The 26,835-nt window shown below is 44.7% G+C and overlaps 1 protein-coding gene and 1 long non-coding RNA gene across 2 annotated transcripts; one reads left to right on the plus strand and one right to left on the minus strand.

The window, feature by feature from the left end:
• Positions 1-500: 500 nt before the first annotated feature.
• LOC113913325 lies at positions 501-16,127 on the minus strand. Its single transcript, XR_003517154.2, has 3 exons — positions 15,652-16,127; positions 11,253-13,071; positions 501-838 (listed from the first exon to the last, which is right to left on the minus strand). It is a non-coding gene; the product is annotated as an uncharacterized LOC113913325 (long non-coding RNA).
• A 526-nt stretch (positions 16,128-16,653) lies between these two features.
• On the plus strand, positions 16,654-24,920 carry TMEM200C (transmembrane protein 200C). Its single transcript, XM_027577657.1, has 2 exons — positions 16,654-16,780; positions 19,678-24,920. Exon 2 carries the CDS (start codon positions 19,772-19,774, stop codon positions 21,677-21,679), a length of 1,908 nt encoding a protein of 635 aa, XP_027433458.1. The 5' UTR covers positions 16,654-16,780; positions 19,678-19,771; the 3' UTR covers positions 21,680-24,920.
• Positions 24,921-26,835: the final 1,915 nt, after the last annotated feature.

Below are 26,835 nucleotides of genomic sequence, written 5' to 3' on the forward strand. Positions count from 1 at the left end.
AACCACCACTACAATCAACATGCTTCACTCCACCATCACCAGAAAGTTTCTTTTTGCAACTGCTTTGTGGCCACACCTACCCTCTCTGCACACCATCTCTGACCCCTGGAAACCACGAATCTCTTCTCCATTTCTATAATTATGTCCATTTCTGCATTCGTAAATGGGCTTGGCATCTCCTATCATCATTCATTCAAGAATTCTTTCACAAGGGCTGTTCTTATTAATATTTTCCTTTTTACTATAATTACAAGCAGTATCCATGGTCACTTTGGAAATGATTGACAAAAAATAAAAATACACAAAAAGAAAAGAAATGAAAAAAAATTACCTCTGGAATCCCATCACCCAAGAGATAAGAGCCATGCTATTGTGACCTGTTTTTCCACACTCTCCTTGATACTGGGCTCCATAAAATGGAAAACTAAAGTTCTCAGAAGTCAGGGCTTGTCTGAGGCAATGTTGTTAATGTAGAATTTCCTTTCCATTTTGTATGAGTTAAGGAATGCATATGGATGCACGTTAAAAAACACCCAACCAATAATGGCTTAATCATATCAGGGGTTTTTGTTTCTCACATACAAGAAATCGGCAGGGCAGGAACAGGGCATTGGCTCAGAGATGCACCAAGGACTCAGGCTTTTCTTTGTGTTCTACTGCCCTGAGCAAGTTGGATATTATCCCTAGGCTTGTAGGTGCCTTTTCATCAATAACGTTAAAAGTTTCCTCACGAACCATCCTTTGTAGACTTCTGCTTAAATGATGTAGGGCAGAACTGGGCCACACAGCCACTCAGAGCTGCAAAGCAGGATGCGATGCCTATCTGTTTTCCCGGCCTCTAGAGAAAACAGCAAGGAGAGGGAGGTTAGCAACAACTTCTAGGCAGCCAAACAGCAGTATCTGTCACATATTATCAAATTCCAAAATCATTTGTATTTGAACTTTAAGAACACGGTTACGTGGACTTGAAACAATTCTGGTCTGCTGTTTTCACTTACTATATCATGAATATTTCATGTCAAAATCTGATGCAGTTACTGTACAGCAGGGATCAGCAATCTATGCCATTCCAGGGTAAAGCCATCCCACTCACTGCCTGGTTTTGCAAAGTCTCACCAAAGTACAGCTACACTCATCTGTTCCCATACTGCCGGTGGCTGCTTGCACAGAAAAAGTTTGCTAACCCTAACTCGACAGCATCTTTACTGGGTGCTGATTTTCAGTACAGTGGATGAGGAGCCCCTGAATTATTGAACCAATTCTCTACTTTTCAATACTGACGTTAGTTTCCACCATTACAAAGAAAACAGCAATGAACACCCATGCACAAAATTTTGCAAATATCTTTATTTTTTTTAAAGATTTTATTTATTTTGTCAGAGAGAGAGAGAGAGAGCACAAGCAGGGGGAGCCGCAGGCAGAGGGAGAAGCAGGGTCCCCGCTGAGCAGGGAGCCCAATGTAGGGCTCAATCCCAGGACCCTGAGATCATGACCTGAGCTCAAGGCAGAGGCTTAACCGACTGAGTCACTCAGACATCCCTAAATATTGCTATTTTTATAGGAAGAGAGAAAGTATAATGTAATAGTTAACAGCATGTTCTCTGAGGCTTGACCACTGTGTTCAAATCCTGGCTTAAGCAATCATTAGCTGTGTGACCTTGAGTAAATGACTTAACCTTTATGAACTTCAGTTTTCTCAACCACAAAACCTACCTCAGAACTGTTGTGAGGATTATATGAGTTAATGCCTGCATGGTGCTTAGAAAAATGCCTGGCATAAACTAAGTGCTACGTTTATTAGCTGTTGTTGTTAATGTTAATTTTTGGTCATCATTATCATTAGTAGTAGGTTAAATCCCAATGGTGGAATTGCTCAAAGAGTAGACAGATTTTAAAACTTACATTACATTGCAAATATGTTTTCCTATTTCTGAGCAACAGTGAATGTTATGTTTTAGAAGAAGGTTTTCTTTTTTGTCATATTAGGAGGTGAAAAATTGTATCGAAATGCAATTGTTTTTCATAAGTCTGTTATTTTTTCATTATTGGTGAAATTCATCGATTTTTGCCTATTCGCCATTTGGATTTCTTATCTTATGAATTGCCTTGTTTTTTTCCTTTTATCCATTATTTCTGATTAAGATCTTTTTTTTTAGGTATTGGAAATATTTTTGTATATTAAGGATATTAACTCTTTGGTGCCTACATTGAAAAATGATTTCTTGTTTTGTCTTTATTTTTTAATTTTCTTTTTGATATTAAGTAAAATATTAAATTTTATGAGTGCAAACTATCAATTTTTTTCTTTATGATTTTGGTCTTTGATTCCTGATTGGGAAGATTCTTACTATCCTGGGATCCGATATATATTCACTCACATTTTCTTTAATTTTTTAACAGTCTAATTTTTTTACTTTTAAATCTTTAATCCACCTGGAATTCATTCTGGAATGTAGTAAAAAGCAGGAACCTAATTTTTTTTTTTTTTTGATCTGAATAGTGAACTTCACAGGATTTGTTAAAAATCTTGACCTGCTGACCAGAAGTATCACCATGGACATATATAAAATCTCTTTCATTGCTTTACCCATCTACGTGCACATATATATTTATCTATTCTCTTTTAATTATTAGAACTTTAATAATTTACTCATTATTATGACTTTATAATACATTTGGGTCTGCATAGCTATTTTTTCTTTACCAATTTTTTAACTTTTTATTTTTAAATAGTTATAGATTCATAAGTTGCAAAGGTAGTACAGCGAGGTTCCATGTACCTTTCACACAGTGTTTCCTAGTGGTTACATCTTACATGACTATAGTACAAGATCAAAACCAGGAAACTGACATTGGTATAACATGTGTATGTAATTCTGTGCCATTTTATCACATGTGTAGATGTCTATAACCACCATGGATGTGCAGATTCCTGTAATCAACCACTGCAATCAAGTTGAGAAACTATTCTATCACCACAAAGATCTCCCTTGTTCTACTACTTTATAGTTACCCCCAGCTCCCTTCTTCCCCACCTGCCTGACCCCTGAACAAACATCTCTAGCTTCTGAAAACCAGTAATCTGTTCTCTATTTCTACAATTTTGGCATTTAGAAAATGTTATAGAAATGGAATTATACGATATGAACCCTGTCAGACTGGCTTTTTTCATTCAGCCCAATGCACTTGAGAGTCATTCAAGTTGTTGCATCTATCAATAGTTTTTTCTTTTTTTATTGTTGAGTTGGCTTCCATGATAGGGAGGTAGCAGAACTTAACTATTTGTTAGTTAACTCCTTATTGAGGGACATTTTGGTTGTTTCCAGATTTTGGCCTTACATGTAAAAGCTGCTATAAACAGTTGTGTACAGGATTTTGTGTTAATACAAGTTTTCAGTTCTTCAGGATAAATGCCCAGACATGGGAATGCTAGGTCATATAACAAGGGTATGTTAATTTTTCTTAAAAGCAGCTAAATTACTCTGAGTGATTATACCACTTACATACCCAGCTGCAATTCATGAGAGACCCTGTTTCTCCTCAACGTCATAGGCACTTGATATTGTGACTATTTTTTTTTTTTAATTTCAGCTCTTTTAGGAGAAATGTAGTGGAAGCTCATCACAATCTTAATTTGCATTTTCCTAATGACTAGTGATGTTGAACATCTTTTCAAGAGGCTTATTTGTCATCCATACATACTTTTTAGCAAAATGTCTATTCATGTCTATTGCCCATTCTCTGATTGGATTGTTTGGGGTTTTTTAAACCGTTGAGAATGGAGGGTTCTTTATGTATCATAGACATGAGTCTTTTGTCAGGACATGTGATTTACAGATATTTTCTTCCAGCCTGTAGCTTATCGTTTTATCTTCTTAATGAGTCAGTTTTCCACAGAGCAAAAAAAAAAAATTAATTTTGACAAGGTCAAGTTTATTGACTTTTTCTTATATGGATTGTGCATGTGCAAGAACTCTTCACCATGTCCAAATCTGTCCCAGAGTTTTCCCCTAAACATTTTATAATTTTACATTTTACTTTAAAATCTAATATATTTTAGGTTACATCTTATTTAAGGTGTGAAGTTCTGACGCAGGTTTGTTTATTCTCAATATAAATACATAAATTTTTAGTTTATTCAATTATTGTTATTATTCCTGTTGTGTATACCCTCTAATCCAGAAATTCCCTTTTTAAGACTTTTCCCAAGAGAAATGATTTTTGTCTTGTCACCACTTTTTGGTCAGAAGTGCTTTGGCTCCTCATACCTCCCTATTCTTACGTAAATACTTTAGAGTGTTCTATGTTGCTTTATGGAGATATAATTTAAATAAAATATAATTCATTCCTTTTTGGTATACTATTTATTGTTTTTTTTTTTTGTAGTGTATTTACAGAGTTGTACAACCATCACCACAGTCTCATTTTAGAACATTTTTATCACCCCAAAAAGAAATCTTGTGCCCTTTTATAATCACTCCTCAATCTCACCCCAGCCCCACACAACCACAGCTCTACTTTCTTGTTCTGTAGATTTATCTTCTCTAGACTTTTCATACAGATGGAGTTATAGATTCAACTATGTGATTTCTTGCACCTGGTTTCTTTCACTGAGTATAATGTTTTCAAGATTGTCCACGTTGTACCATGTCAGTTCTTCATTCCTTTTTTTAAAAGATTCATTTAGGTATTTGGGGGGGGAGGGGCAGAGGCAGAGAGAGAGAGAGAGAGAGAGAGAGAGAAGAATCTCAAGCAGACTCCCCGCTGAGTGCAAAGCCTGAGGTGGGCTCCATCTTAAGACCCTGAGATCATGACCTAAGCTGAAACCAAGAGTTGGATGCTTAACTGACTGAGCCACCCAGGCGTCCCTCTTCATTCCTTTTTTTGCTCGATAGTATTTCCTTGTATGGATGCACATTTTAGTTATCCATTCACAAGCTGATGGGCATTGAGTTGTTTCCACTTTTTAGCCATTATGAGTAATGCTGCTATAAATATTCAAGTACAAGTTTTAAGCAGAAACATATTTTCAAGTCTCTTGGGTAAATCTCTAGAATAATGTCCATGGGGTAAAAAAGAGAACTCCAGTCAGATTTTTATTGGAATTGTATTAAGCTAAGGAAATAACTGACATCTTTGCAATGCAAATCTTTGCAAATCTTTGTCATTACATCCATAAAAATAGTGTTACTACATTTATTCAAATGGTAGAACCTCCTTCCAATTCTTCCACTTATATAGGCTCCTTGATTAATGGGATGCTGTCTAATATTTCTAATTAATTTTTGTCCACAAATCCATTCACTGTCTTTACATGGAAGATGCATGACAGGTAATTGCCAGTCACTTTCTTTGGTGTTTGGGACACAGCAGCGAACAGGATCAAGTAGCGGCTCTCATTGAGCTTACTTTCTAGACAAATGAAGGGACAATTGTCCAGCTGATAGAATGGTAGCTCGAGTTACCATAATTAGTAAGCAAGACTGGGAAGTGGTGGGGCTGGGGGGGGGGTGGGGGTGGAGGGGAGGCAGTAGTTAGTGTTCCAGGCAGAGACCAGGCCACCTTTCTAGTGAAGAAGGCATTTGAGATGCAAATGATCCACAGTTTTTAGACTAGTCTGTGCCTGAGGTTTCCTCCTAAGCCATCAGGCCTACAGTGCTGGGAAAAGGCCCCTGATGAAGAATGGATCAGTGCAGCCTTGCTGGTTGTAGGGCAGGAGGAGAGGATGGGTGAGCCACACTCTCAGAAATAAAATAACCTGCAACAAAACCAATGGGACTTCCATTTACAATCTCATCAGTTTGTAAGATGCTGGAATCCCTGTAAATTCCTCGGGTGTATTATTTATATTATGCTGGCTATTGGGCCATGTGATTGACAGCAAAACTCTAAAAAAAAAATGCCGGTACATTTGTTTGGAGGGAGTGAGAAAGGTGATAGTCAGGAAGAAACATCCCCCTCTGAGCATGAGTTTGGGGTCAGCAATATCCCAAGGAGGAGAGAAGAGGGATGATGGTGGCTACCTATAGAAGAAGGCAGATGGCATCCCTGGGCCCTGCCGAGCTGATGGCAAGGAAAGGCCAGAGAGGCTGTACAGACAAGGAAGAGTTTCTGGCAAAGGAAGGAGAGTTTCCTTCTAGAGGCACAGGGTTCACGATCCTTCTGCCTGAAAATCCTAGGACAGTGGGGGTGGGAGAAGGACCCACCAGGAAAACCGCCAAGAGGATTTTGCAAACACCTAGTCCACGAACATTAACCTCGTACAGAAATGCTGTGAGGAGAAAGTGTTAAATAATCTACAGAATCAACACTCGTGATACAACGCCTGAGATGGAAATGCAGAGGAGTGTTTGAATGCAACCTAAGTTTATTACCTGATTTACATCGAGAAATATTTCATGAAATGTTTCTTCAAAAAAGGATTCAAAGTGGGTTGAACTCTTGCTCTGTCTTAAAAGAATATCGGTCTCTAGGTACTTCTCCCTCTAAGAATAGTGAGGTTCTGAATACAAATAACCAGAGGAGAAATTCCCCTGGCAGTCCTGAACCTTCTGTGAGTTCACTAATGGTCAGAAGAAGGGATCAAACAGTACCCTAGCTAGTGGTGAGACAAATGAAGCAAGTATTGCAGGCGCCCATAAGGATAGAGACCAATAGCAAGAAATTTGCTTGGATAAAGAAAATGTGCTAGGGCGAAAAATATGAGGTTCAACTGGGGAAAAGTGCCAACTAATACCTCTGGGGTATTGTCCAGAGAAACAAGGTAGTTAATGAGCTAGGGAAACCTGAAAAGGAGCTTTGCTGAAAGAAGCCAGAACAGAGAGAAAGAATAAGAAAGCAGGTAGGTGTTTGCTGTGTGATCCTAAAGGTCAATATGTTAAGTGGCAAAAGCAAACGAAAACCGAAAACCAATCAGACAAAACCCCCCAAGACCCCAAAACGGCCAAAGACAAAGATCTTTAGTTATCTAACCATCACGAGAGCTAAGGCCATCTTTTCCAAAAGTATATTCTTGAAGAATACTGTTGTTCCATAACTAGGTCAAGTTGTCCCCTGGCTCAGGTAAATGACTGTGCTTTTTGTCCAATTTTTAGGATGTGATCACACAAGAGTTCCTACTTTTAAGGTTTTCTTCCATAAGCATTCCTTAAAATATTTGCTGCTGGGGCGCCTGGGTGGCTCAGTCGTTAAGCGTCTGCCTTCGGCTCAGGTCATGGTCCCAGGGTCCTGGGATGGAGCCCCGCATCGGGCTCCCTGCTCGGCGGGAAGCCTGCTTCTCCCTCTCCCACTCCCCCTGCTGTGTTCCCTCTCTCGCTGTGTCTCTCTGTCAAATAAATAAATAAAATCTTAAAAAAAATATTTGCTGCTTACTATATTCCTATGTGGGAATCTATGTTAGATGATTGTGATTCAATCCCAAATCATAAATTTAAGTTCAGTATCTGAAAATGTCCCCAAAAGAGCCCTGAGGTTTTCAAGTGTCCCACCTCCTGAAGGAGTTGGACGGTCACTCATCCAAGCAAGGGCCAAATCCAGGGTGGTATAAAGCCAAACTCAGTAGCTTCTCTACGTTTTGGGACATCGGAATTTTTAGTGTGTTTTGTACAAACCGATGTTTTTAGGTTACACAGAGAAGTAGAAAGTGCAGTGGCCTCTACTGACATTACATAAAGGACCTTTCTCCAGCTTCCACAGCTTTAAGGAAGAATATGAGGGATTGAAAGACAGGAAGGAATCTTTAAAAGCCATCTAGTACTTTCTTCAAATCACATCATTCAATACCAACTATTCAACATTATGCATCATTTAAATAGTGCATTAATATGTATTGTGTCCAAGAGGTTATGCAATATGCCCTTGAGATTTTTATGGCTGCAAAAGCAAAGAGGGAATCAAGTTATCTAGTTGACTTTCTACATCCTTTGTATAAATAGGACATTTCCGGTCTCCACCTCACCTTGTGAGGCAAAGCATCATCCAGGAAAAGGGTATGAAAATGACCATTTTGAGGTGGTTTAGAAACCATTGGAAGACTACAGAGACTTTGGATGTCTCTACATGCCAGTGGAGACAGGCCCAGATAATCAAAGAGCTGGTGCCACTGATGAAGTCCTGGAGCCTTTTAACTTCCTCCTAGCTGAGAAGTGGGACTCCTGACCCCGCCCCGACCCCTGCCCCGACCAGGTGCCCCCTGCTTTAGCAGACACTCCTGCAGAAATCCCTTCACTGCTTACAGGAGGACCTGGCAGATAGCCTCTGAGTTCTAAGACTTCCAGAGCAAGCCATTAAATCTATGTTCTAATGTGCAAGCTCTTACAGCGACGGCTGCAAATTACCATCTCTTCTAATTCCCCTCCCTTGGGTCGCAGATTCTCAGTCTTGATCATAATATATTTATCTCTGTAAATGGGGGAAACATTGTTTCCTGGGGCAGGGGGGAGAAGATGGAGCTGGAACACTGATTGGTATCAAAATCTTCTATCATTTCATTAATATTAATGTCATCAAAGCCAGAAGTTATAAGTAATTGGGAGGAATTTGAAGGAAATGTGGGACACAGCTTCTTTGCTTTTGTGAGATGAATACATTAAGCTCTCACGATTTGCTGTAAGTACTCAGAATGCCACAGACCTTTCTGTAGCCAAACCCTGATCTTTGGAGGAAGTGGCTTTGGAGAATAATAAAAACCGGCATATTCTGAAATATTATCTCTGCTTTTTCTACATATCATTTTCCAAAATACCATACCAATATTTTACCTCTATAAAAAGCTGTGTAATCACTTTACCTTGCCTGTCAAGAAGTGATGTTGGCATCTTGCTTGACAGAGAAAATATTTGTGATTTTTTTTCTGAGGAATGATCCTTCAATCTTCTTCAGTATAAAGAAGCCAGCTTAAATTGTTATCACTTAGATTTTACAGAAATTCAGAACTAAGCTTAGTGTAAAAACTGTGGTGTGACTTTCATTCTTCAGAAAGAAAACTTTTATCAATATTACTTTGAGCCCATTTTAATCATTTAACATATCTTTTGTGGTTCTCACTGGATCAGAAGAGTTTCATTGGGTACAGATATGCCACCAGTGCTGATTTATTGGTTTTATGTATTAGACACATATATGCTTTGTGATGGTAATTTGGGTGATTCAATTTTCTATTCTTGCTATGACTTTCTACCCTCAAAGAATAAAAATGCACCATAGATGTTACTATGGGGTCATGTGAAAAGCGTGTGTAATAAAAGAATAATTGGGTGGCACCCTCTTCAAATGTGAAATTTAATTCTCCATGTGGCCCTTTGGCTCCTGCTTATCTGGAGCCCCAGACATAAAGATTCGCTGTTCAGTAACTCAGCAGTGGGGATGCCAAAACATTGGGGAGCTCAGGGAGGCCCACCGCCTGAATTCCTAACAGTGGCGCAAATTGTGGGACTCGCATGATGGTCACAGTGGCACAGTTGGGAGACTGAGGAAACCCAAGCTGACTTCAAAACACAGTTACCCTAGGGGTGCTGAAGCTCCGAAGGTAAGGGGGTGACAGAGCAGAGGCCAAGAAGCCACTGCCACCTGCCTGGGACTCAGGCAGAACTACAAAGCGATTTGAGGAACATCTCCCTGTCTTTTGGATCTGACCCAAACTTCATAGGTAGCTTTTACCCTCCGCTGTATCTCCAGTACCCAACACTGATGAGCTCTCTATCACTATTCACCATCATCACCACAACCACTAACATGTGAATACTGCTGCACAGGCCTCACTGCCTGCACCCCAAGAAACACCTATGGTGGTGGCTCCAAGATTTCTCTACGGCACGTGCTTAGGGCCGGTGATATGGTGTGATGGGGAACACTGACATAGCAAGTACTGAGTTGTTGCTGCTATATGTTCATTTAGGGGTACTTTGTGGGGAGAGGTAATGGGGACCAGGGCACCTCTTCCCTACCTCCAAGCTGCCACTGATGACCTCATTTCTTCCTCACAACAACCTTAAAAGAGAGGAGTTATAAATCACCCTTTATAGACAATACAACTACATTCAGATGCTTAAGTAACTTGCTCAATATCACATGGCTAGAAGGGGCTAAGTTACTTCAGTATAAGTGGTCTTAATCCAAAGGGTAATCCAAGAACAGTCATCTGATCTTCTAGAAAGCTGGATTCGGGACTCAAATCCACCAAACCGGTTTTTTTCCATAGATAAATAAACCTGCAAAGTGACCAAGTTTTAACTTGCTTCTTCTATTTGAGCTAAAAACCAGGCTGGTTGCCCTATGTAAGAAATGCATATTTGGGCACAGATGTTATACACCTCTGCGTTCATTACTGAAACTAAGTTAAAAGCAGAATTCTCTCTGTGTCACGCATGCATGCACATATCATGCAAAGATGGGGATGGGGTAAAATCTGGTCCCTCATCCCTAAAATGGGAGGTCTGAACTAGCACAGGGTTTCACAAAGTTTGCTGTGCACACAGATCATCTGGGCATCTGGTTAAAATGCAGATTCTGATTCAGCAGGTTTGGGACAGAGCCCAAGATTTTGCATTCTAGCAAGCTTCCAGGTGATGCTGATGCTGCTGGTCCACAGACCACACGTGGAGGAGCAAGAGCCCTGAGTACCTGGAGGCCCCTTCCTGTTGAAAGCATCGTGGCAGGTCCGCCAATGGCATTCTCGGCCCCTACTGCCAGAGAGGTCATGTCCATTACTGCTCACCTGTCCAACTCGGTGCCTTCACTCCATGTAGCCACTTAATCCAAATCTCTTCCAGGTCCAGGGTGGGATCCACATCTGTTAAGTATTCCTTAACTCTTTTTTTTTTTTTTTTCTCCCCAGTGATCATTTTCTTCTAAAGTCCTCTAGCATGAGAGATTTACTCTCTCTTGCCTGGTGTTGCTCACTGATAATTTTTGGATGAAATCTAACTGAATTATAGGCTAGTAAGGCCACATCCTCTACTTTCAAATGGTCAGCTTTTTTTTCAGCCTCCAGTCCTCAGTGTACATGTCACTCCTTGGTGGCCTTCCCTGAATACCCAGTCTAAATGACTCTCTTCCAGCTCCTTCTGACCAGTCATAGCACCCGCTTTGAATTTCTTTGTAACACTCACCAAATTTTGAAATCGTCTCCCTTGTATGTGTATGCTCATTTTCTGCCCACCCCCCTCCAAGAGAGGGGTTTTGTTCACACTGCTCCCCACTCTATCCCCTGTGCCTAGAATGAGAACTAAACATAGTAGGTGCTCAAGAAATACCTGTTAAATGAATAAACGCAGGAATCCAAGAGCTGGGCACACAAGCAGTGTTTCAGAAAATGCTTTGTGTATGAATCAGAGACGTGTCACCCGAGCACCAATCTTGGACTCTAACATTTCTTTATTTTTGAAAACCACTTCCTTGTCTGTGTTTCTTCTTTCCTGCTGGGTACTTGCAGCAGCTCACATCACAATTAATTCTGAAAGGAGATCAGACATGTGAGTTCCTATTAGTTCTCAGTAGGACAAGTCCGTCTCTCCATAGTGCTTGTAGATGGTACAAAATAAGAGGAGCGACCCGAGTGTGGACATTTAGGGTAACTTTGGGGAACGTAGGGCAAATTTAGCCGTTGGCTGTCCTGGACTATTCCACGGATGGAGCCCCCTCTGCAAAGCCCTTTCCTAGCTCAGCTTTGATCTGCTCTCAGGTCTGCCAACACACCCGTTTCTCATCTCAGACCTCAATTATTTTATAAGACACACACTCTAGCTTTGATAGTGTACATGGAAAATGGTAGAAAATGCAGGCTGTAGGGGAAAATGGGATGTACAAAAATGAAACCACTTATTAGAGAAAACAACCCCAGTTGGTTTCTAATCAAGAGCCTGGTGATTTGTAATGTTAAGAATGATCAAGGCTGAAGGCAGAGTGTAGGCTGCTCTTGCCACATGGCCACCTATCCCGGCCGGAGGGAGAGTCCCCCATCTGATGGGTTCTATTGAATGCTCTGTAGACTTTTCATCATTTCCTTTCCTGTGTAGTGAAAGCTTTTGGGCTTGAACTCTTTGACACCTTTCAGAAACACAAGAAACAGTCTTGATCATGAACTTGACGCTAGCATGAGTTTACCCTGTTTCCGAACTGAAGTTCTTGAAAGTGCTGCTGAGTTCTGTGTCTCAGAGGTTCACCTGTGGGCCTCGGGGGAGTAGATGGGGAGGCAAGCGCCCGTCCCTCTGGCAGGGCGGGGTTCCATGCTCAAGGGCTAGAAACAGGAACCTTGGAACCTCGAACTGTGAGAAAACCCCAGGCCAAGCGCGGCCTGGCTGTGGAAAAACTGCCCTTACGCTTCCAAGTGCTCTTGATCCATCCGGGCTCTGCTCGATGTTTTTCTGCCTCTCCTGTTCCAGAGGAAATCTAGTGAGGCTTTTTAATGTACTGTTGCAGCTCACATTTTCTTTCAGGCTCTTTCCTCCTTCACATGTACCATGGAAACATCTGTGAGGCTACCAAGGGATGTTGTGTTGGGAGTTGCAGATAAGACAGGAGGCCCAGTTACATCTGAATTTCAGATCAACAACAAATCGTTTTTAGGTTTATGTCCCATGCAATGTTTTTATTTGCGAAATCTATTGCCTAGTTTATTGCTTTTTTTGGTCACACTTTTTCCTGTCATGTTGCTTCTTCCTGGCAGGGTATGAAGCCATGAGGAAAGGAGGAATTTTATGTCCTGTGTTCAACCTTGGGATAAACAGGTTCCTTCTTCTGTTGTTGAAAAAATGGCTTGAGAGTCCTTTCTGGGAGAACCTCAAACCTTCAGGCTGAAGGATGTTCTCTTGGTTGCGTTTTCACAGACTTTCGAATTTGACTGCAGAGTGACGAGTTTGATAGCGGGGTTCTCCAGCAGAGTGAAATGAAAGGGCCCTGGCCACAGGGAGGAAAGCAGCGATGGGGAGGCTGTTCTCATCCTCCTGGACAGTGGGCTGTGGTGAGCGGCACCGGGCCTCCACCGTGCGGACAGGCAGCAAAGTTCAATCACAGCAGTTGATTCCGTAACCTCATGCCAGAGAGATTAAGTGCGGGTACGGTCCCAAGTGGATCCTGATGAATAGAAATAGGATGGGAGAGTGATGAAAACAAGCTGGGAGAGGATCTTAGGACTAAAAGGTTGAAAGCTAAATTTAATGAGCCTTTACCGCGTGCGAGGCATTAATTTACAGGAACTCTGTTTATCCTCACAAGAATGCCATGAGTTAGGGATTAGTGTCATTGTCCCAATTACAGATGAGCAAACTGAGGCAGGCAAGATTAAGTCATTTACTTACTTACATGAAGTAGTTAGTTAGTTAGTGGAGGATAAGAACTGGTTCCAGAACCCACTGAACTAAACTACCTCTGTTTCTGTAGCCCAAGCAATCTGTGACAGTGGGGCTTGCAGAGACGTTGGCATTGCTGAGCTGTTGAGGTAAGCCAACCCTTTCCACCTGCAGGCTCCTGGAGACCCAGAGGGGTCTCACTGGACCCATGGCCGGCCAGCAGCTCCCCCTTGGCAGCGCTGGGAGCCCAGGCTGCAGAGCCAGGCCACATTGATGAAATATCAGGGGAAGCAAATGGGTTGTGAATAATTTATGAAACTGAAAAAAATTACATAAGGATTGTTTTTAAGAAAGAGCAAGTGAAAGGTTTCAGGTCACAGTTTAATCCAACTAAATGAAGCTCATCTTTTTCCTCTTCTTTTTTTTCCCAAGGCCTTCATTGCTATCCCGCTATAACATGTTCCAAATGTTGTCCTGAGCTCCAAGTTCTTGAGACACTAACGAACAACCGCGATTAGGTAGTCTTAGCCCTTTGGTTCTTAGCAGGGACTTAGTACCCCACAATCCCAGAAATCATCGCAACTGAAATGGCCAGTGGAATCAGAAGGAAAACAACTCCAGGGGGGCCAAATAAAATAACTCTACGTAACTCAGAGACCCCTAGGAATGTATGTTGATACTCTATTATTACAGAGAGGATAAAGGACTCCTCTGGAAACAGATGGGATCTGTCTGATTTCCTCTGATACCCTGAGCTAAAAACAGAAAATTACTGAAGGTGGTAACACTCAGGTTAAATAGAACAGCTCAGAGTTCCAAAGAGCTCAGTTTGGAAGGAAGCCTCTAAGTAATAAACCATAAATCTTATTGTAGTCATCAACATAAAAAAAAAAACACAACTAGCTATGTCCAAGGCCTGTTTATCTAGAAAAGGATTCTTTTCTTCTCCAGATCCCTCAAGTGAGTTTTAAATGTGCAAACGATGACTATAATTTATGCAGAAATTAGAAACTGTTAATGACTTAATCCCTCTAAAATCCTAATGAAGTTCTGCAATATTATTCTCTTCATACAGATTGGCAAACAGAGGCCCACAAAGGAGAGGAGGTGCCACCCCTGGTCCCTGGCAGCCAGCTGTGTAATGAAATGAGATCTCAGATCCGGTCTCTGTACAAAACACAAGATTATTATTGAGATTCAAGAAATCTGGAAGCTTGGAGCCAAAAAACCTTTACAGATGACAGCTAGACCTAGTTATTTCTCCTTTGCGGTGATTTCTCTAAAAGGAAAGAATCTGATGTGGAATTTAAAACTTTCCCTTTACATGGCTTGTTTTCTAGCATTCATAATCTGAGCAGGAATAGAGAAGTGGAAAGAGGTGGGTTCTGAACACCCTGATCATCACCCAGATTCACTATTTGCTTGAAAAGGGTGACAGGGGTCACCCTGCAAACAGGCAGGTGCAGAGTTTCCTTTTAGGAAACATTTCTCCTTCATTCCCTCCCATCTCCCCACCATCTCCGACCGACCTCACCTCATATAACATGGCCCACATTTATATCACTGCATCTGTAAATGTTTGTGTCCTTATTGTTCTTTTTGAAAAGTGTATGCTTGAGCTTCAAACACAAGTGAAGGATGTGTGTGTTAGGGAGGAACAATCTTGTAACTGGAACGGTGGCCAGCAAAGCCCTCCTGTGGGGATTCTGTGGATCCTTAAACAGCAAAACTCAGCATAGACAACACCCACTCCACACCACCATCATAAGATTTCTGTCTGCACCCCAAAGTTCAGACAGCGCTTGTTTCGTCTGCTCTTCTCTTGCTTTCTTCCTGAATCCTGGCTGCCTCACTTCAATAGATAATTAAAATCTTTCTTACTTTCTCAATACTCCGTGGGGAAATTGCACTTTTGAAATTCTCTTTTCCCTGTCATTTTTACTTTACAGTTGAGAGGACAGGGATGAGCTAGGAAACAGGCTATCTCTCCCTCTCTCCCTCTCGCATTTTTTAAAATGACGTAGGGACTTTGGACATCCTCCCTGCCCCCACCTCCCCCTCTTTGATCCTAACCCTGATTCCCGGAGAATTATACTTTTCCTTTTAATGCTTGCTGATTACCGCACCGGGTGGGAGCAAGAGGGGCTGCCCAAGGAAGCGCCCCCGAACCGATTCTAATCTCCGCTGAGCCCCAGCTGCCCCGCGTGCCGGGGAGATGCGGCGGTCCCGGGGAGGCCGGTCAGAAAGCCCGGCTCCGCTGGGGCGCGAGGGCATCAGGCACTGGCTGCCCCGGGGCCCGCGGTGCGCCCGGCGCGGCGGGGGCGCCTCCACTCAGCCGGCCCGAGTTCGCTGGGGGACAACTTACTGTGCTCGCTGTGCGTCCACACCGCAAACTCCCAAGTGGGAGGGGGAGAAACAGCCCAGGCTGTGTCGTGTCCGAGAGTGGAGGCAACAAAAGAGGAGGAGGAAGAGGGAGGAAAGGAGGGCGGGAGGGCGGCAGACGCGGGCACTGCCCCCTCTCGCAACCCAGAGCGCCCTTCGGACGCTGGCGAGGAGACCCTCCGGGAGTGACGGCCCTTCCTTTGGGCGCCCGCCGGCCCGCCGCTCAGACAGGTAGTTGGAGGGAAAAGAACAAAGCTCCCCGCCAAGGCGGGCGGTGGTCCGGGGCGCCCCGGGGGCGGGGAAGGCCGAGGCCGACGTGGCGCGCGCCCAGCGCTCCCCGCCGGCGTCCCCCGCCCCACGCCCCTCACCTCGCTCCCCTCGCCGTCTCCACCCCCCTCCCCCCACTCCACCCCGCTCCGCCACAATCCGCCTCCCCTAGCGCCTCCTGGTCCTCGGGGAAGCGGTTCCCCCGAAGGCACCGGCGGCGGGCTGCGGAGGAAGTGGGGGGAGCGCGGGGAGGCCGGCGCGGAGTCGGGGTGGGGGGGGAGCAGTGCCTGGGAGGAGGCGGGGGGCGGGGCGGGGGGCGGGTGGGCCCCTGAGCAGCAGAGTCGGGCCGGGTACCGACTGCCATCCTGCCGCAATTTCCCTGTGTCATGGCTCCAGTCTCTTAGCAACAGCCGCGAGTCCGGCCGCCCCGAGCCGCGCCAGCCGCCGCCGCCGCCGCGGGCTCAACTCCACCCGGCGGAGCCCGGCGCGCCGCAGCCACACAAAAGAGGCGCTGGGGCTCGCCCGGGAGCGCCGCGGCAGGGCTCGCGGGGAGGCGCAGGAGGAGCGGCGGCTGGGAGGACGGCTCCGAGGCAGGATGCGGGCTGCGGAAGACCTGACACTTCTTGGAAACTCTTGGAAATGGCTCCCGCCACGGCAGCGGAGGGGGCTGCGAACCTGGGGCTGGCGCTCGCCCCCGCTGGGCTGCTGAGCCGCACTCGGCTGGTGGGCCCCGAGGCGCTGTCCCTGCGCCCCGCCGTCGGCTCGGGCTGAAAAAGTTTCTCCATGGTTCCTTTGTGTCGCCCGAGCGCCCGTTCTCTGGCCCGGAGCTGCCCCAGCCTTCCCGGGTAAGTGAGCGATATTGTTTGCTTATAGTGCTGCCATTTTGAGCAATTCTGTGAGTCCCTCGGCCCCCGAGCTGCCCTTCCCCACCCCTGCGGCCCGGAGCCCCGGTGCCCCGGGCTGCTGTTCCGGGAGAGTCGTTTTCCTGGGCGGGCTGCACGGGATGCGCTGCCCAGAAAAATTGCGAGCTCAGGATTGCCCTCACTTCTCTCCTGCCTGTGTTCTTTCTAGAGGTGGACTCCCAGCGGCTGCACTCATGTGACTGCAACATAAATAAGCAGACCAAATAGCAGGGCAAGGGGTTCGCTGTCCTGCCAATTAGGGAGTGGGGGTCGAAGATCTGGATTGAGCCCCGGCAGGGCAGGGCGCTCCCAGACTGTGTGCTGGGAGCCTCAGACGCCGAGTGGGGCTTAATCCATCATGAGCCAAGAACTTGAATGTCTCTCTTGGAAGCAGTTGTATTTTTAGACATCCCTCCTATGCTTCCCCCATCCTCCATTCCTTAACCGCGGAAAGACCAGCATCAGGCAGTAAATTGCGAGGGCAGCCAACCTCGACTGCTAAGTTTGTTTCCCTTCATTATATGTGAAGAAAAGCCTCGAAGGTAGGTCTTCCTTGCCATCTGACTTTTGTCAGTATTTCACGTTAGATGGCAATACATTATAAAGGAGTTCAGCCTTCAAGGGAGCTGAAGGAATAATAAACTAGGGAGTTAATTACTAGCTATTAAACTAATTTTAAAGATCTGTAAATGATTGTTGAAATCCATTCCAATTTTCCTTACATTCTGTCTGCCAAGAGCCAAAGCTGCCTTACTAAGGAGAAATGCATGTGGGTACCTTCTTTCCCAAAGATGCTCAGCATCCCGGTGCACCTTATCAGTGCCCAACAAAATGTTAGCCCTTCTCTCTTCTGGGAAAGCCCACTCTGCCAACTGAGTCTAGGTTTGTTTCTAAAATGTCTGGATCCTGAATCCTTAAAATAACTGCAGATCTCCAGATTATTGCATTAGAGATGCTGCAAGTCTAGGGATCACTTAAAACAGCAGGGTCTATGTTACAACTACACAATAAATGTGCTTATTTTGGGGGGTGACAGATGAACAGTAGCTACTCTTTTTTTTCTTTTTTTACAATCTGTTTGTACTTACTGGTGCAGCCTCTTCTTAAAACAAAATTTTAAAGGCTTATAGATATATTCTCTCTACTAACCCCTCTCTAACCTACCTAGTATTTCTCCTTACTGAAAACCAACTAAGTTCCAAGGAGACATTGATTTGCAAACATTGTAAAGAGCTGATTACGGTTTGCTTTTCCAACAGTGGAGAAAAGATTCTGCCTGTATTGATATAATGGTGGGGATCAAGGGCCAAAGCTCTTTACCCAGGCACCAATTAAAAGCAAAATTCTTCCCAAGTAATCCCACATTTTCAAAGGGTAATTTATTCTAAAACATGAATTATTTCATAAAGGATAAAATACCAAAAGGCTTGTGAGTGATATCTGAACCTTTCAAATTCATACAATGCCCTTACTTTTAGCATCTCTATTATAGGAGGGAACACAACCAACGGAACAGAAAATGTTTTACTCTGGGGATCCAGGAGGATTGAAATTTTTAGAAGCTCACAGATATCCACGAAGACACATCTGTGCATTTACCTACCAGGCTTTATTATAAACGACTAAACTTCCTATAGGATAGTGCATTGATTGTTGCCACCTTCCCTTCCTAAAAATGACCTCATGAAAGAAAGATGAAGAAAACAAGCTCTCACTTGGGGGAGATGTCATTCTACAAATCATCATTATTATGTGGACTGCTATCCCTAGTTAATTGCCTTCTCATTTGAATATTAGGATTCTGAAGAGTGCTGTTGGCACATTAATAAGGCGTCAGAAAGCTATTATGGCAGAGTGGTTGGTCTTTTTTTTTTTTTTCTTTTTATGATTGTAATTTTCCCACAGGAGGAAAAAAAAAAATCTTTCTCCTAGAGATTCTAGGGGACTTCTCAAAGTCCCTGATGAGATTTAGCACATGATACCTTTAAGGGAGTTCCTCTGAGGGAGGAGAGGAGGCCAGAAGGAAGAGCTCAGTTACATAACCAGTTACCTAAAACTAAATATTCCACCCCAGGAAGCTGTCCAGATGTTGCGAGAAGAGATGAGGAAAAATGCTCCTTGCCTTTAGCTGCAGGAACAGCAATAGGTGGGAGACAACTTTGTGAAGGGATTTATTGCCAGAAGACTGACGTAGTTCTGGTGTTCTCCCCGAAATGAACTCTCTATTAATTTTCTGCAGTAAATAAGCCATCTGCCTGCCAGTATGTGATCTTTAATTTTCATCCAGTGATGAAAATTGCTTTTGTCTTTATAAAATAGTAACTTTTGTGACTGTTTTAGTGACTTTGGGCTAAACATTGACAAATTCCTCTGTTTAGAGACTTGAACCTCCTGTACAGCTCCCTTGGGCAGTCTTCTGATTCCCATAGGACAAAGGGAAAGGCTTTTGCCAGGAAAGTCCTCAACCACCACTTTGAGTCCCCACATTTCGTTTCTACTAATGGTCAGCACTCCTTCAGCTGCCAACTGGGAAGTTTTGAAATGAGCGATGCTGGAATATCACCTACAGAGTGTGTGGGAAGGGGGCTGGGGAGGGGGGGGGAGAAGGCGTTCTCTCAAATTGTTTTATCACCTTCTATCAATGACTGCAACAGCGTTTCTCAAGCCCTAATCCATCTACCCCACCCCCTAGACCCTACATCCGGCGGCACCTCGCTTAGTGGGTAGCCCCGGGGTGGGGGGTACACATGCGGTGGGACCTGGAAGCGGGACGTTTGCAGAGCGTGGGATGTTGCTGCAGCCAAGCCTGTACCCTCTGACTGTCTTCCTCTGCTTTGCAGCAGGAGGAGGTGGCGGAGCAGCTAGTGGGCAGCTGGCGCCCCCACTACACAAGCCTCTGACACAGAGACTAGCCCCGCACGGCACCGGCTCACCATGATCGCCACCGGTGGGCTCCTGAGGATTTCCGCCAGAAAGCAGGATCCCCTCCGCCCCCCAACCCAGGTCCCCAAGCGCAAGCGGAAAGCCAAGAAAAGGCGCAAAAACGATGTGGTGGTGGTGAAAGGCAAGCTAAAGCTGTGCTCCATCTCGGGGCTCATTGCCCTCTGCGGGATCCTGGTGCTGCTGGTGGGCATAGCCATGGCGGTGGTGGGCTACTGGCCTAAGGCCAACGGGACCAACAGGGAAGGGGGTAAGCAGCTGCCGGCCGCAGGCAGCGGCCATCGCGTCCTCACCACGGCCAATAGCGGCAGCGGTGGCAGCAAAAACCGGTCCAGGAGCCACCTGGGGACTCCGGGGGGTGTCAACTCTAGTTTGGTGGGCGCGCCCCGGAGCACACCTCCAGCGCGGTCTGCCGGCCCTTCGTCCTCTTCCACGTCTGTGGGTTTCTTCTTCCGCATCTTCTCCGGATACCTGCACTCTGACAAACTCAAGGTCTTCGGGCCCCTCATCATGGGCATCGGCATCTTCCTCTTCATCTGCGCCAACGCGGTGCTCCACGAGAATCGAGACAAGAAGACCAAGATCATCAACCTGCGGGACCTCTACTCCACCGTCATCGACGTGCACAGCCTCCGCGCCAAAGACCTGGCGGCCGCCGCGGCTGCGGCCGCCACCGCCGCCTCCTCGTCCTCCGCCCCGGCCTCGGCGCCTCCCGGAGCCGCGCCGCTCAACGGCTTCCTCAGCTACGTGCAGTCGCGGGGCCTGGAGCTGAAGCCCGGGAGCTGCGGCGGCAGCGCGGGGGACGCCTTCGGGGCGGCGGTGCTGGCCAGGGGCTCCTGGCCCCACCCCGCCGCGCTGGGCGGCGGCGGCGGCGGCGGCGGCGGGGCCAGGGGCGCCGCGTCCCCGCCCGACCTGGTCTCGTCCCCGCGCTGCTCGCGGGAGCCCCCGAACCTGGCGGAGGCCGTGTACAGCATCTACCGCGAGCGCTCGGGCGTGGCCAGCCGTCGCCGGGCCGCCGCCGCTGCCGCCGCCGCTGTGGCCGCTGCCGCCGCCGCCACCACGGCGGCCGCCAGCAGCAGCAGCAGCCCGGCGCCCTGCAGCCCACCCGAGAGCTGGGGGCGCCAGAGCACCGCCAGCTCCCTCGTGGGCTCCTCGCTGAGCGCCTTCGCGCTACTGCCCTTGCAAGGGGACCGCGACGGGGACGGGGACGCGGAGGGCGCGAGCTGCAGCTGGCAGAGGCCGCCTGGGGAACGTGGCTCCCGGGAGATCCCGCGGGGCGAGCTCGACCTGAGCTTGACCGACCTCCGCGGTGCCCCGGGCGGCTCGCGTTGGGCGCCCAGCGAGCTGGAGGAGCCCGAGGGCACTGCGGCGGCGGCGCGCACCGCCAGGGGGCAGCGTGGCCGCCTGCCCAGGACCGGCAGGTACGCGGCCCTGCGGCGCCGCAGCACCAGCGGGCTCCCGGACTACCGGGCGCCACCGTCCCCCGAGCCCCCACCCTCCCCCAGCAGCGCAGAGCTGGACTCGAGCCTTCTGGCCAAAGCTGCCTCCCCCTCCCCGCCCCGGCGGCTGGAGGACTCGCTCCCAGCCAGGCCAGACTCGCCGAGCTCCCAGTCGGATGACCCATCCTGCTGCAATAAGGGCTACACCCCCCTGCGGGAGGCTGGCACCTCTTTGGAGTCGGTTGTGGAAGCAGTAGCCAGTGAAAGTCCAGACTGTGAGGCGGCCACGGCCCCGGGGGCACAGCAGAGCCCCTCGGAGGATCCCAGCCAAGGGCCACCACCAGCGGCCCGGCCACCTCAGCTGGTGCAGAGGCAGTTTACAAACAAGGAGAAACTCTTCATGATTTCCCGGTCTCACGCAATAGGGGTAGAGGATGGAGAACTGGAAAGTACTGGCATTTAGGAAAAGAAGGAGCGAGAGGGGGCAAAAGAGTCAGATATTTGGGGAAATGCCCATTTGAATCGGTGAATTTAACATTTCCCTATTTCCTTGTGGACTTATCGGAGGAAATCATCCAATACCCAAAGAGCTGCAGAATGTTATCCTTAAATTGCGTTCACAAGATTCCTGTAGATAACTCCAAGCAATTTTTTTTTAAAGCAAACTAGTCTTTTATGTCCGATGGTGATTGTATGTTCCATGAAAACCAAATGTATTAAAAGGTCAGCAATCTAGTTCATTAGATAAAATTATCTTAATTTTCTTAGGATCAAAATAATATATTTTTTTGACAGTAACTGTGCACTTTACTCCAACTTTTTTCTCCCCCTCATTTCCCTAACCTTGTTCTCTGCCGCTGGTTTTGTCCATAGCTGCTTGTGAATGACAAGCTTTCCTTCTCCTGTGCTTTTGTGGAGCATAGAAGGGTTTGTAGAAGTTCTTTGAGAACTGACCTTACTAAATGAAGTCAAAGCCAGAAGCAAAGAGTATGTCAGGAAAGAGCACTTTCCTTGCCCCGCCCTACTCTGCTCCAACAGCTCAAAGGTCTCTTTATTTTTTAAAAAGGGTACTTACATTTTGCTACGAAGGGATCTAATGGAGGAGGGGATGGGCATCATCTAGATGGATTGTTACATTCCTAAGTTCACTATATCAAGTTACACAATACTTTATTGAGTATTATCACACCTGTATTGCATATAGCATCATTAAAATCTTTTTTAATAAAAGAAGTTTCCAAACAAACAGTTAAACATAATATCGCTTCATTTTGCCTTGGAACTAATGCTTCTAATACACAGTAAACATTTAACAGTTGAGCTGGTAAATCTAAGATATTTCGCTATGACACTGTACTATGATTGTAGTTACCCTCCCCCAAAGTGCTCAGTGCTATCATGACTCCATCCATTTCCAGTATATTTTTAACTTTTAAATATAGGGTAGTGTTGAACATTTGGGAGTTTCTCTTTCAAATAGAATGAAACAGTAAATAAATAGTAATTTTCTATAATACTTCTAAGTTTACCTCAAAATATTAATTTACAGAGCACCAGGCTTAATGGCCCCTTTTCATCCTCTTGGATTTGACTTATTTGGTTTTGATTTTAAGTTCATGATCTTGAATCCATGGCCTATATAGGCTAAAAAGGTAATGTTTTAATAATTTGGTAGATTGTTTACACTTGGTTTTATTAAAAGTCAATTAATTACTCTTCAAGAACAGGAAACGATGTACCTTTTATGATGCCCTCTTCTTTTGAATGTGAGGACTTAGAAGTCAAGAGTGGCATTACTTTCTTTTGACCATTTGGGCATGAGACTATCATTGTAGGAGGCTCAAATACTGATTTTAAAGGAAAATGAGCCAAAGATGTGGTTATGTTTGTCCCCATGGGTGAAGCAGTGGGTCTAAGTGGGAAGAGTACAGATTCAGGAGTGAGACTAGACCCCCAGCTCTCAGCATTTGCTAGCTGTATAACTTTGAACAGTCACAAATGCTGTCTCAGTCATTCAATCTATAAAATGGGGATAACTAGACAGACCTCAGAGCGATACGAGTGGGTGGGCAAAGGGTTATATGTACAGAGGGGAGCACAGAGGGGAGTACCTGGCTCAGTGTACTGGGTAAATGGTTATTGTAATTATTATTATCATTATAATAAGTTGTCGGCATGCACACTGCAGAAGAATAAGCCTTCCTTCAACTTGAGCCCAAGAAAGCCTGGGTAAAACCTGGAATATCTACTTACTATCTGCATAACCTTAGGCAAATCACTTAATCCCTCTGGGCCTCTGGTGGATGTTATAATCTCTCTGATTGCCTTCAGCTCTAGAAGCGTCACTTCATTTCAGGGTATTTGTTTTGTCCTGGATATAATCATATTTGTACATACAACTGCAAAGTGAGTATACTTCGTAATCTGCCATTTAGTGTGACATGCTGTAATCAATTTAAAAGGACCTAATTTATTTCCACATTGGATCTACATTAAGCTATTGACTCACTTAAAGCTGTGGATTAATTTATTTCGCTCTTCTGTATAGCAAAAGTGAGTTTCTACTAGTAAGAGTCACAAGCAAGTGTAACGATACCTCCAGGTAGTGTTAAATTTCATTGGTCTCTATTATTTTATCATACTTCCCCAAAATTTCTAATTTCCCTAGTTTCTCTTCTCCATTATCTTGCATAGTGGGCCAGGATTTAAACAGAGTTTTGAGGATTATCTGGACCTATTGGCGGATGCAGAACCAAAATTGGCATTTCTGGAGACAATCAGAATATTGTCTACCTTCTTCGCTTCCTGCTAGATCCTTTCCCGAAGACTGTTCTTAGAGACTTGCAGAGAAGTGTTAGGATGCACAGCTAGTTTAAAAGTTGGAATCTGTGTTTTAAGTCTTCAGGCTGGCATAAACAAGGTTTTTCTCTGTGTGACTTGGCAAGGTTTGTTGTACCCAAATCAATAGGACTATTTGAAGGGATCTTAGAGATCATGGAATCCCTCCCCCCTTTATTTATAAATGGGGTTTGCTAAGAATCAGAAAGATGGGACAATTTGTTCAAAGGCAAATAGCAGTGGTAGGACTAGAGAGCTAAAATAATTGCAACAGTTGGCGTATGCATCTCCCCCCACCCACCCCATTTTCCTTACCCTGTACGAACTAGCTGGCTGACAATGGGCAAACTACTTAGCCTCTCTGTGTCACAATTTTCTTTTCCATACAATGGGAATAATGCTCCCTCCCTCTCAGGACCCAACCAAAGATTCTATCTGTGTAGAGCATTTATGATAAGCTTGGCACGTGGACAGTGTCATAAAAAGTTTTAATTAAAATAGAATTAAGCTGTTAAAACCATTTTGTATGAACTTCCTTTTTACGAACAGAATAATTTCAGGAAAATCTAAAGTATAAGGCAACACAGCACAGTGGCTCAAAGCATTACTTGGAGAGGCACAGAACACTTTACCTGGGTTTCCACATCTGTTAAATAGAGATAATCAAAAGCAACTGACTCATGGAATTAATTATTTAAATGAGGGCTAAACAGACTCAAAGAACTTAGACTCAAAGAACTTAGACTCAAAGAACTTAGACTCAAAGAACTTAGAACCACTCCTGGCACAAATAAGCCTTCAGTCAGTGTTAACTGCTATTATTAAGGCAAAATACAGAAAATTAATTAGTAGGCTAAATTTACTACTCAGTTGCTAGGGACAACCATAAACTTACTGTACTGAGAAGTCTTTATAGTTTGAGTATATTAGAAAGAAAAAATTAGACCTTAAGAAATGAAGCATCTAGGCCCCTGCAATATCCTCAGTAGCAAGTAAAACCAATGAGAGCTACGTATGGGCCCTCACGGTCCCATTGTCATAATATCATATAATTACGAATGTGGCCACAAACTGCTTCCATGGCTGAATTAGGTCACGGGTATTCCTTTTCCATGACGGAGGCTGGTTGCATTAGGAAGGCCAGGCTAGCCCTGTGGTCCAGGCCCCTTTCTGTCAGAGGAGTGGCCTGGAAGAAAGGCTCCAGGGAAGACATACATGGGGCAAGTGTCTGTTGATCCATTTACATTTTTAGACAAAATTTTTTTTTTCATACTAGTTTTCTCTTTAGTCATTTTGGGTTCTTTTTAAAGACGGAGTTTTGAAAATTTCCTCTTTGAATTTAAGAACTTAAAAAAAAGCCCTCCAACAACATAAAATTAGAACAAACTAAATCTATGAATTCGTATTTGGTCAAAATAGCATTTTTGTCAAGAGACAAAATAGGATTTTGTCAAGAGACATAAATAATTTTATAGTCAAAGAATAGGATGGATATTTGTGGAGTTTGTTTTCTATAGACCCAGACTTTTTACTTTTTATTTTTTTGTCTAAAAATCATTGGGTGAATATTTAGACTAAGTTTTTGAATGACTAACTCTGAAAAGCATTTGGATTTTTTTTTTTTTTTTGATCCTTGGGAAATCATCTTTGAGGTTTTTTTCCTTCAAAAAAGAATGAGTGTCTTTAAATGGAGGTGCAAATTATATGTGTTTTATATTAAGTCACCACAAATTGGGGGGTCCATGTGCATTAACAACTTTAGTCAAAGACTGCCTGCCAGTCTCCAAAACCAGATGAGCTCCTTATTATGTGTGACATCTATTTCTTTTATGAGTTCAGGAAAACACTGGGCTGGTGGTGGGTCTATATATGGGCATGAGCCACAGTAGGAGTTATAAATGCCTGCCATCCTGGGAATTCCTCCTTCACCCCTGAGCCAGGGGTTGCTACCATCTGAAAATATATATTTATTCAACTTTCAACTGACTCCCAACCCTCACCCCATCCATCAGGCTAGCCTGTGATATGGCCCCGTTTGACAGACAGGATGGTTGGCTCATTCATTGCTAAGAGTACGGAGTTTCTCCTGCTCATGATGTTGCCAGCAAAAAGATTAAAAAAAAGCTTATGTAGATTCACCTGGAATATCACAAAGCATGTCCCTGTCTCAATAACCTGTGTAGCTTGACCTTTGCTTCGGACTCCTCACTGCCACTGAGCCCCACTAAGGGCAAGAAGGTTGGCTGTCAATCACAAGGGAGGAAAATGGGGGCAGACCCAGAGATGGAAGAAAAAGAGAATCCTGTGAAAAAAAGAAAAAAAATAAAGTCACAACGACTTTTTGTTTGTTTGTTTCACAAATGAGCACGTGGTCATTTGGTTTGGAGATCATTTGTTTGTAGATAAGTGTCTTAAAATGAAACATTACGGTAACTTTTATTCCTTAGAAAATATTCTTTCAGCCAATGCATGGTTGGATATTAATTTGTATATTTTTTAATATTTAAGAAATTCAACATAACACTGTTGTTGACACAAATCCACTTGATTCTAAGAATTGCTAAACATCTAATTATGTTCAATAATGGAGAGGAAACTCACGGGCAAATTTACCAAGAGTTGCTTTTACGTTGAGAAATTTGAGTACCTTTAAGCTATGTCCATATTTTCAAAGAAAGAAAATATTCCAGTTATCAGTTATAACTGGTGTATTAGGTCATTTGAAGCAAGGCAGGTCAAAAAATACTTTGTCTTAGTGTAGGTCTCTGGCCATTCCTTTGT

Source organism: Zalophus californianus, chromosome 14, assembly GCF_009762305.2.
Source record: "Zalophus californianus isolate mZalCal1 chromosome 14, mZalCal1.pri.v2, whole genome shotgun sequence".
Taxonomy (NCBI): Eukaryota; Metazoa; Chordata; class Mammalia; order Carnivora; family Otariidae; genus Zalophus; species Zalophus californianus.

Bases quoted from the DNA above. Each gene is read 5' to 3' on its own strand.
- TMEM200C (XM_027577657.1), top strand. From the start codon at position 19,772: ATGATCGCCACCGGTGGGCTCCTGAGGATTTCCGCCAGAAAGCAGGAT.